This window comes from Coregonus lavaretus (assembly GCF_964263955.1).
Source record: "Coregonus lavaretus genome assembly, chromosome: 11".
NCBI classification, from domain to species: Eukaryota; Metazoa; Chordata; class Actinopteri; order Salmoniformes; family Salmonidae; genus Coregonus; species Coregonus lavaretus.
The window spans coordinates 50,901,862-50,921,593 of NC_139998.1; the positions used below are offsets into that span (position 1 = coordinate 50,901,862).

A 19,732-nucleotide genomic window follows, 5' to 3' on the forward strand; every position below is an offset into this window, starting at 1 on the left:
TTCCACATTTTGTTGTTTTACGAAGTGGGATTAAAATGGATTTAATTGTCATTTCTGGTCAATGATCTACACAAAATACTCTGTAATGTCAAAGTGGAAGAAAAATGCTAACATTTTATAAATAATGTATGAAATATAAAACACTAATACAGTGCATTCGAAAAGTATTCTGACCCCTTGACTTTGTCCACATTTTGTTACATTACATCCTTATTCTAAAATTGATTAAATAAAATGTTTTCCTCATCAATCTACACACAATACCCCATAATGACAAAATGAAAACAGGTTTTTATTAACAATGAAAAACAGAAATACCTTATTTACATAAGTGTTCAGACCCTTTGCTATGAGACTCGAAATTGAGTTCAGGTGCATCCTGTTTCCATTGATCATCCTTGAGATGTTTCTACAACTTGATTGGAGTCCACCTGTGGTAATTCAACTGATTGGACATAATTTGGAAAGGCACACACTTGTCTATATAAGGTCCCACAGTTGACAGTGCATGTCAGAGCAAAAACCAAGCCATGATGTCGAAGGAATTGTCCGTAGAGCTCCTTAATGGCGCCGGAGGACATGGCTGCCGTTTTACGGGCTCCTAACCAATTGTGCTATTGTGTGTGTTCTTTCGTTTTATTTGTAACTTATCTTGTACATAATGTTTCTGCCAACGTCTCTTATGACTGAAAAGAGCTTCTTTGGATATCAGGACAGCGATTACTCACCTCGTACTGGACGAAGATTTTTTCTTTAACGAGTCGGACGCGAAGGACTTACTTCAGACACCCGACAAGGCCCAAATCCCTGTCATTCGCATGAAGAATAGACAGCGATACTGGGGTCGTAGGTCAGGGTGCCTTGTAAGGATTCGACGGCGACTGGGTAATCTCACACTACCATCAGTCCTATTAGCCAATGTACAATGATTGGATAATAAAATGGATGAGCTCCGATCAAGAATATCCTACCAATGGAACATTAATAACTGTAATATCTTATGTTTCACAGAGTCGTGGCTGAACGACGGCATGGATAACATACAGCTGGCTGGGTTTTCAGTGCATCGGCAAGATAGAACAGCTAACTCTGGTAAGACAAGGGGTGGCGGTCTGTGTATATTTGTAAATAACAGCTGGTGCACGAAATCTAATATTTAGGAAGTCTCAAGGTTTTACTCTACCTCAGGCGAGCATCTCATGATAAGCTGTAGACCACACGATTTACCAAGAGCATTTTCATCTATATTCTTCGTAGTTGTCTATTTCCCACCACAAACCGATGCTGGCACTAAGACCGCACTCAACGAGCTGTATAGGGCCATAAACAAACAAGAAAATGCTCATCCAGAGGCGGTGCTCCTAGTGGCCGGGGACTTTAATGCAGGGAAACTTAAATCCGTTTGACCTAATTTCTACCAGCATGTTAAATGTGCAACCAGAGGACCACCTTTACTCCACACACAGAGACGCGTACAAAGCTCTCCCTCACCCTCCATTTGGCAAATCTGACCATCATTCTATCATCCCGATTCCTGCTTACAAGCAAAAACTAAAGCAGGAAGTACCAGTGACTCGCTCAATACAGAAGTGGTCATGTGACGCAGATGCTAAGCTACCGGACTGTTTTGCTAGCACAGACTGGAATATGTTCCGGGATTCTTCCGATGGCATTGAGGAGTACACCAAATCAGTCACTGGCTTCATCAATAAGTGCATCGACGACGTCATCCCCAGTGACCGTACGTACATACCCCAACCAGGCATCATCTGCACTGAGCTAAAGGGTAGAGCTGCCGCTTTCAAGGAGCGGGACACTAACCCGGACGCTTATAAGAAATCCCGCTATGCCCTCCGACGAACCATCAAACGGGCAAAGCGTCAATACAGGACTAAGATTGAATCATACTACACCGGCTCCGACGCTCGTCGGATGTGGCAGGGCTTGCAAACTATTTCGGACTACAAAGTGAAGCACAGCCGTGAGCTGCCCAGTGACACAAGCCAACCAGACGTGCTAAATCACTTCTATGCTCGCTTCGAGGCAAGCAACACTGAAGCATGCATGAGAGCATCAGCTGTTCAGGACGACTGTGTGATTACGCTCTCCGTAGCCGATGTGAGTAAGACCTTTAAACAGGTCAACATTCACAAGGCCGCAGGGCCTAATGGATTACCAGGACGTGTACTCTGAGCATTCGCTGCCCAACTGGCAAGTGTCTTCACTGACATTTTCAACCTGTCCCTCACTGAGTCTGTAATACCAACATGTTTCAAGCAGATCACCATGGTCCCTGTGCCAAAGAACACTAAGGTAACCTGCCTAAATGACTACCGACCCATAGCACTCACGTCTGTAGCCATGCAGTAATTTGAAAGGCTGGTCATAGCTCACATCAACACCATTATCGCAGAAACGCTGCACCCACCCCAATTTGCATACCGCCCCAACAGATTCACAGATAATGCAATCTCTATTGCACTCCACACTGCCCTTTCACACCTGGACAAAAGGAACACCTACCTGAGAATGCTATTCATTGACTACAGCTCAGCGTTCAACACCATAGTGCCCTGAAAGCTCATCACTAAGCTAAGGACCCTGGGACTAAACACCTTCTGCAACTCGATCCTGGACTTCCTGATAGGCCGCCCCCAGGTGGTAAGGGTCGGTAACAACACATCTGCCACGCTGATCCTCAACACGGGGGCCCCTCGGGGTGCGTGCTCAGTCCCCTCCTGTACTCCCTGTTCACCCATGACTGCGTGGCCAAGCACGACTCCAACACCAAGCAATTGGGCTGAGTACTTTTTGTTATTTTTATTGATTTATTTTACTGTAACATGAAAATAAAGCATCAAATGTTTGTTGTACAAAATGGCATGCCTGTACTTTGTTTGGTTCAGTCTTCTGAGCTCTGGTGCTCCAGAACTGTAAATAAAAAGATGAGACATTAATTTGGGATTCTATTTTGTAATGGAGAGTTAAAGTAATATACAGTATAAACTAGATAAAGTATTATTAATGATGTGAGGCTTAGGGATCCAAGCTTTACTTACAGAACTATCACAAAACTGAAGAGACTCTCATACCTCCAAGATGGCAATTACTAGCAGACTGTTACCTTCCGAAATGTTGACTTTATTTGATAGCAGGATATCTGCTTGGATTTCATCCATCTTCATGTAGAGAGTCTCAGCTTTGTGCTAAAAAATTGTAGAGAAGCAAACAATTATTATTATTTTTTTTACAAAAGTAAAACAGAATGCATTCTCATCTCAAAGTGAAGACACAGACCCAATTATTTATATTCAGCACCAGTCAAAAGTTGGGACACACCTACTCATTCCAGGGTTTTTCTTTATTTTTGCTGTTTTCTACATTGTAGAATAATAGTGAAAACATCAAAACTATGAAATAACACACAGAATCATGTAGTAACCAAAAATGTGTTAAACAAATCAAAATATATTTGAGATTCTTCAAAGTAGCCACCCTTTGCCTTGATGACAGCTTTGCACACTCGTGGCATTCTCTCAACCAGCTTCATGAGGTAGTCACCTGGAATGCATTTCAATTAACAGGTGTGCCTTCTTAAAAGTTAATTTGTGGAATTTCTTTCCTCCTTAATGTGTTTGAGCCAATCAGTTGAGTTGTGACGACAAGGTAGGGGTGGTATACAGAAGACAGCCCTATTTGGTAAAAGACCAAGTCCATATTATGGCAAGAACAGCTCAAATAAGCAAAGAGAAACGACAGTCCATCATTACTTTATGACATGAAGTTCAGTCAATACGGAACATTTCAAGAAATCTGAAAGTTTTTTCAAGTGCAGTCGCAAAAACCATCAAGCGCTATGATGAAACTGGCTCTCATGAGGACCACCACAGGAAAGGAAGACCCAGAGTTACCTCTATTGCAGAGGATACGTTCATTAGAGTTACCAGCCTCAGATTGCAGCCCAAATAAATAAAAGTAACTGACACATCTCAACATCAACTGTTCAGAGGAGACTGCGTGAATCAGGCCTTCGTGGTCGAATTGCTGCAAAGAAACCACTACTAAAGGACACCAATAAGAAGAGACTTAATTGGGCCAAGAACCACGAGCAATGGGCATTAGACCGGTGGAAATCTGTCCTTTGGTCTGGAGTCCAAATTTGAGGTTTTTTGTTCCAACCGCTGTGTCTTTGTGAGACGCAGAGTAGGTGAATGGATGATCTCTGCATGTGTGGTTCCCACCTTGAAGCATGGAGGAGGAGGTGTGATGGTGTGATGGGGCTTTGCTGGTGACACTGTCTGTGATTTATTTAGAATTCAAGGCACACTTAACCAGCATGGCTACCACAGCATTCTGCAGCGATACGCCATCCCATCTGGTTTGGGCTTAGTGGGACTATCATTTGTTTTTCAACAGGACAATGACCCAAAACACACCTCCAGGCTGTGTAAGGGCTATATTTACCAAGGAGAGTGATGGAGTGCTGCATCAGATGACCTGGCCTCCACAATCACCTGACCTCAAACCAATTGAGATGGTTTGGGATGAGTTGGACTGCAGAGGAAAAGCAGCCAACATGTGCTCAGCATATGTGGGAACTCCTTCAAGACTATTGGAAAAGCATTCCTCATGAAGCTGGTTGAGAGAATGCCAAGAGTGTGGAAAGCTGTCATCAAGGCAAAGGGTGGCTACTTTGAAGAATATAAATATATATTTTGATTTGTTTAACACTTTTTTGGTTATTACATGATTCCATCTGTTATTTCATAGTTTTGATGTCTTCACTATTATTCTACAATGTAGAAAATTGTCCAAATAAAGAAAACCGTTGAATGAGTAGGGAGTGCTGTGTTGAAGCCACCGTGCCTCCATCTTGGCACTCCCCCACCACTGGAAAAAAGTATTTTGGACCTAGACTTGGCACTCCGGTACCGCTTGCCGTGCGGTAGCAGAGAGAACAGTCTATGACTAGGGTGGCTGGAGTCTTTGACAATTTTGAGGGCTTTCCTCTGACACCGCCTGGTATAGAGGTCCTGGCTGGCAGGACCACCAATTGTGCAAGTTCTCCCACTTAAAAAGATGAGAGAGGCCTGTAATTTTCATCATAGGTACACGTCAACTATGACAGACAAATTGAGATTTTTTTCCAGAAAATCACATTGTAGGATTTTTTATGAATTTATTTGCAAATTATTGTGGAAAATAAGTATTTGGTCACCTACAAACAAGCAAGATTTCTGGCTCTCACAGACCTGTAACTTCTTCTTTAAGAGGCTCCTCTGTCCTCCACTCGTTACCTGTATTAATGGCACCTGTTTGAACTTGTTATCAGTATAAAATACACCTGTCCACAACCTCAAACAGTCACACTCCAAACTCCACTATGGCCAAGACCAAAGAGCTGTCAAAGGACACCAGAAACAAAATTGTAGACCTGCACCAGGCTGGGAAGACTGAATCTGCAATAGGTAAGCAGCTTGGTTTGACGAAATCAACTGTGGGAGCAATTATTAGGAATTGGAAGACATACAAGACCACTGATAATCTCCCTCGATCTGGGGCTCCACGCAAGATCTCACCCCGTGGGGTCAAAATGATCACAAGAACGGTGAGCAAAAATCCCAGAACCACACGGGGGGACCTAGTGAATGACCTGCAGAGAGCTGGGACCAAAGTAACAAAGCCTACCATCAGTAACACACTACGCCGCCAGGGACTCAAATCCTGCAGTGCAAGACGTGTCCCCCTGCTTAAGCCAGTACATGTCCAGGCCCATCTGAAGTTTGCTAGAGTGCATTTGGATGATCCAGAAGAGGATTGGGAGAATGTCAGATGAAACCAAAATATAACTTTTTGGTAAACTCAACTCGTCGTGTTTGGAGGACAAAGAATGCTGAGTTGCATCCAAAGAACAACATACCTACTGTGAAGCATGGGGGTGGAAACATCATGCTTTGGGGCTGTTTTTCTGCAAAGGGACCAGGACAACTGATCCGTGTAAAGGAAAGAATGAATGGGGCCATGTATCGTGAGATTTTGAGTGAAAACCTCCTTCCATCAGCAAGGGCATTGAAGATGAAACGTGGCTGGGTCTTTCAGCATGACAATGATCCCAAACACACCGCCAGGGCAACGAAGGAGTGACTTCGTAAGAAGCATTTCAAGGTCCTGGAGTGGCCTAGCCAGTCTCCAGATCTCAACCCCATAGAAAATCTTTGGAGGGAGTTGAAAGTCTGTGTTGCCCAGCGACAGCCCCAAAACATCACTGCTCTAGAGGAGATCTGCATGGAGGAATGGGCCAAAATACCAGCAACAGTGTGTGAAAACCTTGTGAAGACTTACAGAAAATGTTTGACCTGTGTCATTGCCAACAAAGGGTATATAACAAAGTATTGAGAAACTTTTGTTATTGACCAAATACTTATTTTCCACCATAATTTGCAAATAGATTCATTAAAAATCCTACAATGTGATTTTCTGGATAAAAAAAATCTCATTTTGTCTGTCATAGTTGACGTGTACCTATGATGAAAATTACAGGCCTCTCTCATCTTTTTAAGTGGAAGAACTTGCACAATTGGTGGCTGACTAAATACTTTTTTTCCCCACTGTACATCATTGCTAAAACCAGTTGGCCACTGGCCAGTGCCAGTTAGTCTGGCTAACACCTAACCAGAAGTACTCCTGACTTCTGTGTCTAGAAAGGCTATTTTGATGTTGTCGAGACTCTGCACAATGCGTCGGTAATGAATGGGATGTGGTTTTTCCTGATTGGTTCTCCTCTGTGTCTTTCACACTCAAACCAACATGGACAACCACACACAGCCCCCGAGCGCCGCCCCTTTCCAATACAACTGTTGGATTTTCAAATCCAAACAACGTGAAGTCTCATCTCAACCCCCCAGGAAACTCTGCGCACACACTGCATTTACAATGGCCTTCTGTCCAACCAGCGTGTCAGAGCCCTCCTTCTGCTGTGGGTCACGCGAGTCACGTCAGCCAGGCTGCGTGCCAGTATGGAAGCATTCACTTATGGCAGGTCTGTTCGAGACAGAGGCATAACTTTCAACAGAATGGATGTCCCTGAGTCTGCTGTGTGTCAGGTGTGTACCCACTGGGCAAAAACTGGTTGAATCAGCGTTGTTTCCACAGAATTCCAACCCCCCAAAAATCGATCTGATGACATTGAATCAACGTGGGAAACTGATTTGATTTCCAAAAAGTCAGCAACATAAGGGCTGTCTTTATCGACCTGGCCAAGGCTTTCGACTCTGTCAACCACCGCATTCTTATTGGCAGACTAAATAGCCTTGGTTTCTCAAATGACTGCCTTGCCTGGTTCACCAACTACTTCTCAGATAGAGTTCAATGTGTCAAATCGGAGGGCCTGTTGTCTGGACCTATGGCAGTCTCTATGGGGGTGCCACAGGGTTCAATTCTTGGGCCGACTCTTTTCTCTGTGTATATCAATGATGTCGCTCTTGCTGCTGGTGACTCTCAGATCCACCTCTACGCAGATGACACAATTTTGTATACATCTGGCCCTTCATTGGACACTGTGTTAACAAACCTCCAAACGAGCTTCAATGCCATACAACACTCCTTCAGTAGTCTCCAACTGCTCTTAAACACTAGTAAAACTAAATGCATGCTCTTCAATCGAACGCTGCTGGCACCCGCCCACCCGACTAGAATCACTACTCCCGAAGGGTCTGACCTAGTGTATGTGGACAACTACAAATACCTAGGTGTCTGGTTACTGTAAACTCTCCTTCCAGACTCACATTAAGAATCTCCAATCCAAAGTTAAATCTAGAATCGGCTTCCTATTTCGCAACAAAGCTTCCTTCACTCATGCTGCCAAACATGCCCTCGTAAAACTGACTATCCTACCGATCCTTGACTTCGGCGACGTCATTTACAAAATAGCCTCCAACACTCTACTCAGCAAATTGGATGTAGTCTATCACACTGCCATCCGTTTTGTCACCAAAGCCCCATATACTACCCACCATTGTGACCTGTACGTTCTCGTTGGCTGGCCCTCACTATACAGTGGGGAGAACAAGTATTTGATACACTGCTGATTTTGCAGGTTTTCCTACTTACAAAGCATGTAGAGGTCTGTAATTTTTATCATAGGTACACTTCAACTGTGAGAGACGGATTCTAAAACAAAAATCCAGAAAATCACATTGTATGATTTTTAAGTAATTCATTTGCATTTTATTGCATGACATAAGTCTTTGATACATCAGAAAAGCAGAACTTAATATTTGGTACAGAAACCTTTGTTTGCAATTACAGAGATCATACATTTCCTGTAGGTCTTGACCAGGTTTGCACACACTGCAGCAGGGATTTTGGCCCACTCCTCCATACAGACCTTCTCCAGATCCTTCAGGTTTCGGGGCTGTCGCACCTTTCAGTTCCCTCCAAAGATGTTCTATTGGGTTCAGGTCTGGAGACTGGCTAGGCCACTCCAGGACCTTGAGATGCTTCTTACGGAGCCACTCCTTAGTTGCCCTGGCTGTGTGTTTCGGGTCGTTGTCATGCTGGAAGACCCAGCCACGACCCATCTTCAATGCTCTTACTGAGGGAAGGAGGGTGTTGGGCAAGATCTCGCGATACATGGCCCCATCCATCCTCCCCTCAATACGGTGCAGTCGTCCTGTCCCTTTTGCAGAAAAGCATCCCCAAAGAATGATGTTTCCACCTCCATGCTTCACGGTTGGGATGGTGTTCTTGGGGTTGTACTCATCCTTCTTCTTCCTCCAAACACGGCGAGTGGAGTTTAGACCAAAAAGCTCTATTTTTGTCTCATCAGACCACATGACCTTCTCCCATCCCTCCTCTGGATCATCCAGATGGTCATTGGCAAACTTCAGACGGGCCTGGACATGCGCTGGCTTGAGCAGGGGGACCTTGCGTGCGCTGCAGGATTTTTATCCATGACGGCGTAGTGTGTTACTAATGGTTTTCTTTGAGACTGTGGTCCCAGCTCTCTTCAGGTCATTGACCAGGTCCTGCCGTGTAGTTCTGGGCTGATCCCTCACCTTCCTCATGATCATTGATGCCCCACGAGGTGAGATCTTGGATGGAGCCCCAGACTGAGGGTGATTGACCGTCATCTTGAACTTCTTCCATTTTCTAATAATTGGGCCAACAGTTGTTGCCTTCTCACCAAGCTGCTTGCCTATTGTCCTGTAGCCCATCCCAGCCTTGTGCAGGTCTACAATTTTATCCCTGATGTCCTTACACAGCTCTCTGGTCTTGGCCATTGTGGAGAGGTTGGAGTCTGTTTGATTGAGTGGGTGGACAGGTGTCTTTTATACAGGTAACGAGTTCAAACAGGTGCAGTTAATACAGGTAATGAGTGGAGAACAGGAGGGCTTCTTAAACAAAAACTAACAGATCTGTGAGAGCTGGAATTCTTACTGGTTGGTAGGTGATCAAATACTTATGTCATGCAATAAAATGCAAATTAATTACTTAAAAATCATACAATGTGATTTTCTGGATTTTTGTTTTAGATTCCGTCTCTCACAGTTGAAGTGTACCTATGATAAAAATTACAGACCTCTACATGCTTTGTAAGTAGGAAAACCTGCAAAATCGGCAGTGTATCAAATACTTGTTCTCCCCACTGTATATTCGTCGCCAAACCCACTGGCTCCAGGTCGTCTATAAATCTCTGCTAGGCAAATCCCCGCCTTATCTTAGCTCATTGGTCACCATAGCAACCCCCACCCGTAGTATGCGCTCCAGCAGGTATATCTCACTGGTCATCCCCAAAGCCAACACCTCCTTTGGTCGCCATTCCTTCCAGTTCTCTGCTGCTAATGACTGGAACGAACTGCAAAAATCTCTGAAGCTGGAGACTCTTATCTCCCTCACTAACTTTAAGCATCAGTTGTCAGAGCAGCTTACAGATCACTGCACCTGTACGCAGCCCATCTGTAATTCGCCCACCCAACTACCTCATCCCCATATTGTTATTTATTTTGCTCATTTGTACCCCAGTATCTCTATTTGCACATCATCTCTTGCACATCTATCATTCCAGTGTTAATACTAATTGTAATTATTTTGCACTATAGCCTATTTATTGCCTTACCTCCATAACTTGCTACATTTGCACACACTGTATATAATAGATTTTATATTGTATTTTTTACTTTGTTTTGTTCTACCCCATATGTAACTCTGTTGTTTTTATCGCACTGCTTTGCTTTATCTTGGCCAGGTCGCAGTTGTAAATGAGAACTTGTTCTCAACTGGCTTACCTGGTTAAATAAAGGTGAAATATATATTTTTTAAATTAAACCTTAATCTAATGACATTGGGATTTTATTTTATTTTTTTACGTTCAATTCACGTTAGTTGACAACCAAGCAAATGTAAATCCAATCTAGACGTTGAACTGATGTATCGCGCTGCATGAGGCAAATGGTGGTCACACCAGATACCAGATCCACGCCCCTACTTATTTTTTTTAAGGTCATCTGTGACCAACAGATGAATCTGTATTTACAGTCATGTGAAATCCATAGATTAGGGCCTATTGAATTTATTTCAATTGACTGATTTCCTTATATGAACTGTAACTCAGTAAAATCTTTGAAATTCTTGCATGTTGCGTTTATATTTTTGTTCAGTGTAGATGCATACTCTTACATCCAAAATAGATTTCAGCTCACCATGAAGGCTGCAAACAGATTGATGCCCATGGCTCTGCGTACATGCTCCTCCACCACTGGGTATGTACGGACAAAGTGCTAAAGACAGAGACAGAGGCAGAGATAAGACTTTGCTTGAGTGATTACATTCTACTCTGTACTGATATACAGGGCAGTATCTACTCTGTACTGATATACAGGGCAGTATCTACTCTGTACTGATATACAGGGCAGTATCTACTCTGTACTGATATACAGGGCAGTATCTACTCTGTACTGATATACAGGGCAGTATCTACTCTGTACTGATATACAGGGCAGTATCTACTCTGTACTGATATACAGGGCAGTGTCTGCTCTGTACTGATATATAGGGTAGTATTTACTCTGTACTGATATACAGGGTAGTATACAGAATGCCTGTGTGAGAAAGAGAGAGAGACAGGGTCTGTGTGTGATTTTGTTGTCTTTGGAATCTACAAAATCACACAACTATGATAGACGTGTAAATGCATTCTAGATTAATGCCATTCTAGATGTGTAAATGCATTTCTTTTCAACTGTGTGTGTGTGTGTGTGTGTATATATATATATATATATATATATATATATATATGTATATGTGTGTGTGTGTGTGTGTGTGTGTGTGTGTGTGTAGCAGGGTTGGGGTCAATTCAGGAAGTAAACTAATTCCAATTCAATATTGAAAAAAGTACATTTCTTCCCAATGATTTCTTAATAAACTGAAAAGTAGAACATATTTATTTCAAACATTCTTCTTAGTAGTTTTTTTTTACTTCCCGAATTGACTGCCTTCAAACCCCCAACTCTGGTGTGTACCTAAGTACCTAACCCTGGTGTGTACCTATTTGATTTACCTCCAGTGCCAGGCTGGCTTGTCTCTGGGCATCAGCGTGCTCCTGGTTGCCCATAGCGTACATCAGATGGTGCACCACTCTGAGAGGAAGCAGTTCCTGGCACTGCTCCTGACTCACCTGAGCAAGCAGCCTTCAGCACATACAGTCAAAACGGTCAGCATTGGTATATGATGATCATGAACGTTACCGTTACAGGCTAATACTAACTGTACTGATCTGTATGTCATTACATTTAAAGTGCTAAGTATGGGCTGAGTGTCAGTATAAAATAACAAGCAAGTCGCTTCAATGTTAACAAGTGAGTGCCAAATAAATCAGATTAGCTGCTGATACTACTAACATATAGCATTTAACTTTCAGTTTCAGACAGTTTGTTGCGAAATCACAGACCATGTCAGAATGACATTTCTAAGGGATACCCATACATGAGGGTTTTGACTTTACCTTAAAGCTTTGGCTGCCGCAGCTTGTTGGACAAACACTGGCAGGGATTCAGTCATCTTGGTCATTTCTGGGTCTGATGAAATAGACATCAACACATCAATAACAGTTAGTGTTTTATTGAGACAAACATTTTCATAGGAGCTAAATTGCTTGAGGCATGATGACTATGTCAAAAAACGTATGCAATATCACATCTTATGTTAAGAAAAAATTGACTGTTAGAACTGAAGCAAGAAACATCAGATGGGGTTGCTCTTAGTGGGTTGCAATGAGAACTACCCAATCACTTTGCCTCTCATTTACTGAGGAACCAATAAGGAGAAGACGTGAGACCTTCCAGGATCTTGTGTCTCTGCACTCCCCCCATAGCCGGTTTGAGCAGCGCTACGAGACCCCTGAGCAGCGCCGGTCTGACCTCATACTGCCTCAGATCTGTGATCAGCTCGATAGCTGGGAGAGGGGGGAGAGTTTTAAAAGAATACTGCATACTATAGGAATCAGATACTACAGCATAAAGTACAAGTGGATGTTGAAGATGTCAATGGAAGAGATCTGTATTAGATATAGAACAGGCTGTCTGGATAGCTGAGAGTTGACACGCCCACCTAGCTATTAATTACCCTCATATTGCACCTCCAAATGCAAGGACCTCAACAAATTCAACAGAGGTCCTACGATGCTGGGATGGGCAGCTTTCACTATGTCCTGTTAGGGGTCAGAATTATATCCAATCATTTACCTTCATATATACAGTCAAACCACAGTACTCAGTTGTGTATTACAAGGTCACACATAGCTGGATTCTCAGTTATGTCCCATGGTCGTGGAGCCTGTGTGTGTGTGTGTGTGTGAGCAAGTGTGCGTGACTGTGTGTATGTGTGTTGTTATACTTGTACTATGCGGAGGGTCTGCAAGACCAGTTGCTGGGCCTTGGGCGAGGTACAGGTCAGCAGGGCGATCAGACCTCTGTACACCTGGTTCTGGTATTTGGGGTTTCCATGTGCCAGGGACTCCAGCAGGGCCCGTGCAGTCTCTTGGGTCCCCTCTGTCTTGGACTTGGCCAGGCACTCTGCAATGGCTCTCACACCTGCAAGCCACGTGGAGGGAGGACACAGTGATATGTTCTAAGAACCAATCAAACAACAATTAACCAATCAAACAACACGCACCCTTCGCTCCTCCAGGTCCGTCTCCCTTCAGCAGCCCCACAGCAGACTAAAAACTAGGCTGACAGGGCTTTCAGTTGCGCGGCTCCGCAGCTGTGGAACGCACTTCCAGACATTATTAGGGCTGCAGAATATCTGTCACCCTGTAGCCCTTTCCTGCAGTCAAATGACTACTGGCCTCATGGGTGGAATGTTATTAATAATTTTCATAATTTTCATTAATTTAAAAAAAACTTCCGAAAATCTGGTGTTTCTATGTCAAACGGTTTTGTTATATTTCAGTGTTCTGTGATGTATATAAAGTGTAATATTGGGGTGCAAACTCAAAATTGAATACATTTCAACTCTATATCTGACATGGTACAGGTGTCTTCTTTTTTAAGCCCATAACCATGTGTGTGAGGTGTATACTTTGGTTTCAAAGTAGATTTGTTTAAGACTACCCAGATTTATCCCACAGCAGTAAAAGGTTAAGGCACAGCTCAAGACCATGCTGTTCAGAAATGTTTTCAAGGACCTCTGGCTGCTAATTCTGTTCTCATGTCCTCTGGATCTTGTGACACCTGTATATAGCTTTGATTGTTGTCTGTGTTCTATGGTCTGTGTTTTAGATTGTTTTTATTAGTATTTATTTTTTTGTGCCTTGGGTCTGAGAAATGCACTTTGACAAATAATAATAAATCATTTAATTTGTAATCAGTCTTTAATCATAGACTAAAAAACTGAACACATTTTGGAGCAATAACAGCGAATAATTTCTCTCTACATAGATCATTTCAATTTGGGCTGAACTGTAACAATTTAGAAATCCAACTGTATACTAAAAAACGCGGTATGTATCATAGAGATGGGTGAGTAGTTTACCATAGCTTTCGCAGACTAGCTCTTTGTACTTGCGTCCAGCGTCTGAGACTATCTGAAGCAGCCGAAGGGCCTCTGCCTTATCCTCCTCCTTTGTCTGTTTCTGACCCAAGATCTCCATGAGGGTTAGGACCCCTCCAACCTCCAGGAACTCTATGAGATAACGATGACTGTGGAAAGATAAAGGGTATGTGACAAAAACCTATGGTGCAAGGGATTATAATGTGTTGGCTATACAAATTCAGACAATGTTTTTCCACTCACTTGCTCGCTGCAGAGAGGAACACGCCAACTGCTTTCAGTTGAAGACCTAAGCATGTTCCGAACATGTAGCTGAATGAGCTTGAGTAAAGGAAAAGGCCAAAATACACCACATTTGTAAATTGGTTTACATCCCTTTCTCCAAACATTCTTACTTTGTATGTGGATATGAATGACTCCATAAGACTGGACTGCTTGTCTAACAGCATCAAATGCATTATGTAAGGGTACGTCAGCCTCATCCAGGCGGTGAGCCGAGCCAGAAAGAGACTGGCAACCTGTGCGAATTCCAGTTCTAACTCAGGGCAAGTCTTTCCAGTGTTTTGAGTCAGAAAAACGGTCAGCATGCGGATGCGCACCGTCTTGTTGCCATGGTCCCACTCTTGAAGGAAACTCATCACTTTACTGATAGCTGCTTGTTCCTTGCTTGTTGACATTCTTACTAGTTTTGACACCGTCGAACAGAGAAGGCAAAGCAGAGCTTTGATGTGGGAAAAGTAGCTAAATACTTAACTAGCTGGATGACCTAACTAGCCTAGCAACAATACCTAACTATTCTAGCTACTGTACTGTAGCTAGCTAAAAGCCTCCTTTTAGAAGTTTGAATCAACTGCCTAGCTAGCAAGCTATATTATCGAGTGAGTCGCACACAAGTACGCCTACGTTAAAAAGTTAAGTGCTTTGTTGAAAATAATCGATTACCTGCTGTAAGTGTACTACCAAAACGACATGCATTAGCTGGAAATCACAGTCGGCTCACGTTGTACGTTGACACCATGTGTGTACCGTTGCTTAGCAGCGTTGCCTCGGCCCTCCTGGTACAGGGCACAATATAATTAGAACTACTTATGATGGTATAAAAGGTCAGCCTTTTTGGTAAGGGAGTTGGTCAACCATGTTTTGCCAGTACTGTGAGAAGATTTTCCGCAAATCAATGAATTTGAAGATTATCTGCACTGTACGTTTGTTAACTAGCTAGCCAGCCCGTTTTTAGAGGAATGATTCCATAATTTGTTTTAATTAACTGCCAACATTCCATTCCAGCAGTTCAGTCATTCCACAGCCATACACTGAAGTTTCGACTAGATGGTATACCGTTTTTGTCAGATTTGACTTTTCGTAGCAGGTTAGGATAATTTTCGTAGCAGGTTAGGATAATTTACGCAACAGGTTAGAAGAATAATTAACATAGCAGGTTAGGAAAATTAGGTTAGGGTTGGGAAAAGTGTTCGCTAAAATTCTAAATAATTCTACTTTTGGCATTAATTTGACAAAAGCTGTATGCTTTCTAGCCATGACCATACACTGATTGAAATCAGTTGATGATAGGACTAAGATAAGTTGTAAATTAAACAAGTACTGATATTGTATCATAAAACTCACAGCTTTCCAAGAAAACAAATTTTTTAGAGGCTTTTTAAATAGAAACTTTATTTATAATTATATTATAGAAATCTTAAGAAAGTTGAAGCTCATTTACTGCCTTTCTATACAATTAAAAAATTATAAAATGCTATTTGGAGAACAGCAAGAAATACCCCAGCCATTATCACATTGGTTGCTGTAGCTTCATTCACTTCAGTCCATCTACAAACACAGTCTATTAGCTATACAATTATCCGCTACACATTAACTCAGCACAGGGATTAAAAACTATACAGAGGGATCTGTTAGCAGAAAAAGTATTTTATTAACAAAAGGTAAACAAATACGTTTGCTTTACAGAACTGTTTTTTTGTTGCAGTTTTACAGCTAATTTTCTGCAATTCTCCACATGACTGGTGCCATGTTAATATGATATCTGAGTGAGAGTGACTAACAAAATCAATGGGGGCCCCCTGGAGGGTCAGGGCCCCTGGGCACGTGCCCAGTCAGTAATTCGGCCATGAATACTACACATTTTAGATACCTGGCTAGACTAACTACTCTAATTTAACAATCGAAAAAAATTTACCAGCATGGGCTAATTGAGTGACTGTCAGTAGCTAGGTTTCCATCCAATTGAAAAATATGTGCATTTTCATTCCAAAACAGGAAGTACCTTATGGAAATGAGTAAACCATGTCGTGGTCACCCAACATGGGTCAGGGGATGGTCTTTTATAGACCCAGTGATGACAACAAGATGCACCATAAGATACCTAGAGACAGGAGGTACTGCCTCTGGGATTCTTTAAGAGATTGGCATTTCAAATGAGGTTCAATTAATCAAATGCACAGACATCCGTACCACCTGTGTTTACCTGAAAGACATCCCAGATGTACAAGGGAACTACATTTGTTTACAGCCCAACAAATGGGAGTTAGACTGAGAAAGGATTGAACCGCTTAACAACTTTTTTTACATTGGATTTATGAATGTATGAATTAAGGTGTTTCTTAAACTGGCAGCATTATATATAAATGCATTATTATATTGACTGAACTATGGGCCTACTGAAACTATTATCAATTGTGTTGGTATCTAACGGAAATTAGTTACCTCTGGTTCGTTCAGCCCATACCTTTGGGGAAAATGAATGGGGAAAGAATAGGGTTTGGGGATGAATGCCGAAAATAAGGTCTGAGGTTAACACAGGCTTAGGAGATCTTATACGTTTCGTTGTATGAGATAATATCAGTCAGTTAACATGACCTTTATGAATTATGAAGCCTTTATGTGCTTTTTTAAATTACATAAATACTTAACAAATCACAAAAAGTGACGTCAGCTGACGAAGATTATCTCATAGGACAACCATGGCGGAGTTAGTGCATACAAAAAGACACCATTACTATTTCTCGCTATTTGACTGACTGACTACAGAATGGGGCCATGAGGCTGGTGGGTGGTAAGCTGTCCTCTGAGGGCCGTGTGGAGGTCTACTATAATGGACAGTGGGGGACAGTGGGGGACCGTGTGTGACAACTGGGATATTACTGAGGCACAGGTGGTGTGTCGCCATCTCAACTACCCTGGTGCTCTCACTGCCGTGGTGGGTGGAACATACGGACAAGGTAGGTTGGATCTGTATGACTTCTCTTGTATCCACTCATCGCAGTTTCCCAGACACAGATTAAGCCTTGTCCTAGACTAAAACGCTATTTCAATGGAGATTGATTCATTGGAGGCTTGATCTGTGTCCGGGAAACTGGCCCCATATGTATCTTTTCATAGGTACAGAATATCACACATTCATTGTTTGTTTTTATTGACCAATGACCCGTTTGTATTCTGTACACCTATCTGGATGGACGATCTAAGCTCTGAAGGGACAGAGAAAGACCTGTCCCGCTGTCTCTTCAAAGGCTGAGGGGTCACTGACTGCCAACATGCTGAGGATGCTGGTGTGGTCTGTGAGAGAGGTAAGACTGACCAATGACCACAAAGACTCATCCACAAAGACCTAAAGACCAGACACAGTTTCATTGAAAGACGCTTAAAGAAAATTGAAGAAGCAGAAGTTTTTGGTCCATGGCTCACTTTGGGATGCTCATAGAGACGACAGTCCATGCTCAAGGAGGTGCTCCGTTTACAACGTTGGAGGCTGCTGAGGGGAGGACGGCTCATAATAATGGCTGGAATGGAGTATTAATGGAGTGAATGGAATGGTATCAAACACATGAAAACATGTTTGATACCATTCCATTCACTCCATTCCGGCCATTATTATGAGCCGTCCTCCCTCAGCAGCCTCCATCGGTTTACAATGAATGGCTCTGTTAGATTGGAAGATAATGTATGATACATTTCTGATATTTTGTTTATATACTGTTTGTGCTATCCAAAATATGATTTGCTTGATCAATATATGATGTGGTTGATCAATATTTTTTTATTTAATCAGAATAGGCTCAGAATAACAGCCATGTCTACGCCCTGGACCACAACGCAGGACTCGCTAACCACATAGGGGCGCTGTTTGACAGTGGACGCGACTGTGACTTTGACATCATGGTGCGGGTCGCAAACAACAAAACACTCTCGATCCAGAGGCCTCCATCTTAAACGTCTCAAAGGAGGAGAACCCCAGTAACTTCAACCTAGACGTCAGCCTCAACTGCCACCCTCATTTCACCAATGTCCTTAGGTAAGGTGACACCAACCTGCTCTACTTTACAAACCTTAGCCTAGTTGCTATTACATCAACCCGTTCTTCACCATATTGTGGCAGAGAATCCATGTATGAGAATCCATGTATCTTGTATCTCTTTCTTCCCCAGGTATCACTGTACACAAAGCAGATCAACATCACTGTGTCCTCTGCCCAGTGCATCCACAAGATGGCGTCCGACTGGAGTCTGAGGCAGCTCCAGGAGGCGGCAGGGAGGCTCTTCACCTGGCTGCTCCCAGAGGATGCCTCCTTCCAGACCCAGATCTCTCTGTACGAGCACTCCATCTGTACAGGCGACCCAGTTCTGCATGAAACCTGTCTGCACTACCTTGCCTGGAACTGTGAGTCGCTGAGCCGTTCCCCAACCTGGACTGGTCTTGGTCTGGGCACATTAAAGGCCCTTCTGGCCCGTTCAGAAGTGGTAGTGCCAGATGATGCCTTCTTGCTAAACGGTTTGGAGGACTGGGTGTTGGATCAGGGTAACTCATCCACCCACGAAGACCAGGTCGCCCTTTTGGACTACATCCCTTTTGCCATGATCGCTGCTGAAGATTTATTCAACCTCAAAGCTAAGTCTAAACTGTACATGGACCAACTAGAGCGGTATAATGCCGGCATGTTGCCGGGCTTTCAGTTCAATGCGCTGCCCTTCCGGATGCTGTTTGGGAACCTCCTCCATAAATAGATGGAATACACACCCAGGATCTACACTGGCAAGCCATGACTCAGTGCCTCCTTCAACACCCCTGCACACAACAGTGCTTATTTTGCCCTGTTCAAAAAGCTACCATTAATGCTCAAACAACGGTTTCCGCTGTGCAACGCTGCAAATGGTCTCGCTAACTGCCCAGAATAACAGGGAGATGCCCGAAGAGTATCAGGACGGCATCCGTTACCTCAACAAGGTTGTCCTGATGTGTGAAGGGGAGTATGTATTCCATGTCCAGGATTTCACTGTTGGCTGAGCCAAAATCCCAGTCAACAGTAGTGCGGGCCAGGCCTACCCGTGCCACTCAGACCAGTTCTCCTAGCGCATGGTGGTTCAGTTTGAGTACACCACTGAGATCAAGTGGAATTAACAGGAAGTAGAGGACAAGGAAGATGAGAAAATAGAGTGGACAGGTTGCAGGAAATTGGTTCTTTTTCATTTTTGCTATTGAATTCCTCTGTATTCAAGTATTTCAAATCAATTTGTTTAAAAATGCTCATTTTATGTAATCCTTGTTGTTAACACATCCAATCATTTTCTGAATGTTTCTTCAAGGTGACACAGTATCATTCCAATGTCAATGTACTTTGGAAAATGTGGGGCATGTTCAGAACAATAATAACCTTGTTTTTAATAAAGAT

At 43.0% G+C, this 19,732-nt stretch overlaps 1 protein-coding gene and 1 pseudogene across 2 annotated transcripts; one reads left to right on the forward strand and one right to left on the reverse strand.

Annotated features, from left to right (window-relative positions):
• Nucleotides 1–2,902: 2,902 nt before the first annotated feature.
• armh1 (armadillo like helical domain containing 1) lies at nucleotides 2,903–14,726 on the reverse strand (the record flags this gene model as incomplete). Its single annotated transcript, XM_084171566.1, has 11 exons — nucleotides 2,903–2,931; nucleotides 3,125–3,206; nucleotides 10,701–10,778; nucleotides 11,558–11,687; nucleotides 12,002–12,074; nucleotides 12,335–12,451; nucleotides 12,622–12,706; nucleotides 12,892–13,088; nucleotides 14,032–14,198; nucleotides 14,293–14,361; nucleotides 14,521–14,726. The coding sequence occupies 11 exons, from the start codon at nucleotides 14,724–14,726 to the stop codon at nucleotides 2,903–2,905; spliced, it is 1,233 nt and encodes a 410-aa protein (XP_084027692.1).
• Nucleotides 14,727–16,350: 1,624 nt separating this feature from the next.
• LOC311137587 (galectin-3-binding protein B-like) lies at nucleotides 16,351–19,461 on the forward strand (annotated as a pseudogene). Its single transcript has 5 exons — nucleotides 16,351–16,383; nucleotides 17,095–17,298; nucleotides 17,509–17,633; nucleotides 18,116–18,358; nucleotides 18,492–19,461. The product of its transcript is annotated as a galectin-3-binding protein B-like (transcript).
• The last annotated feature ends 271 nt before the right edge of the window (nucleotides 19,462–19,732 follow it).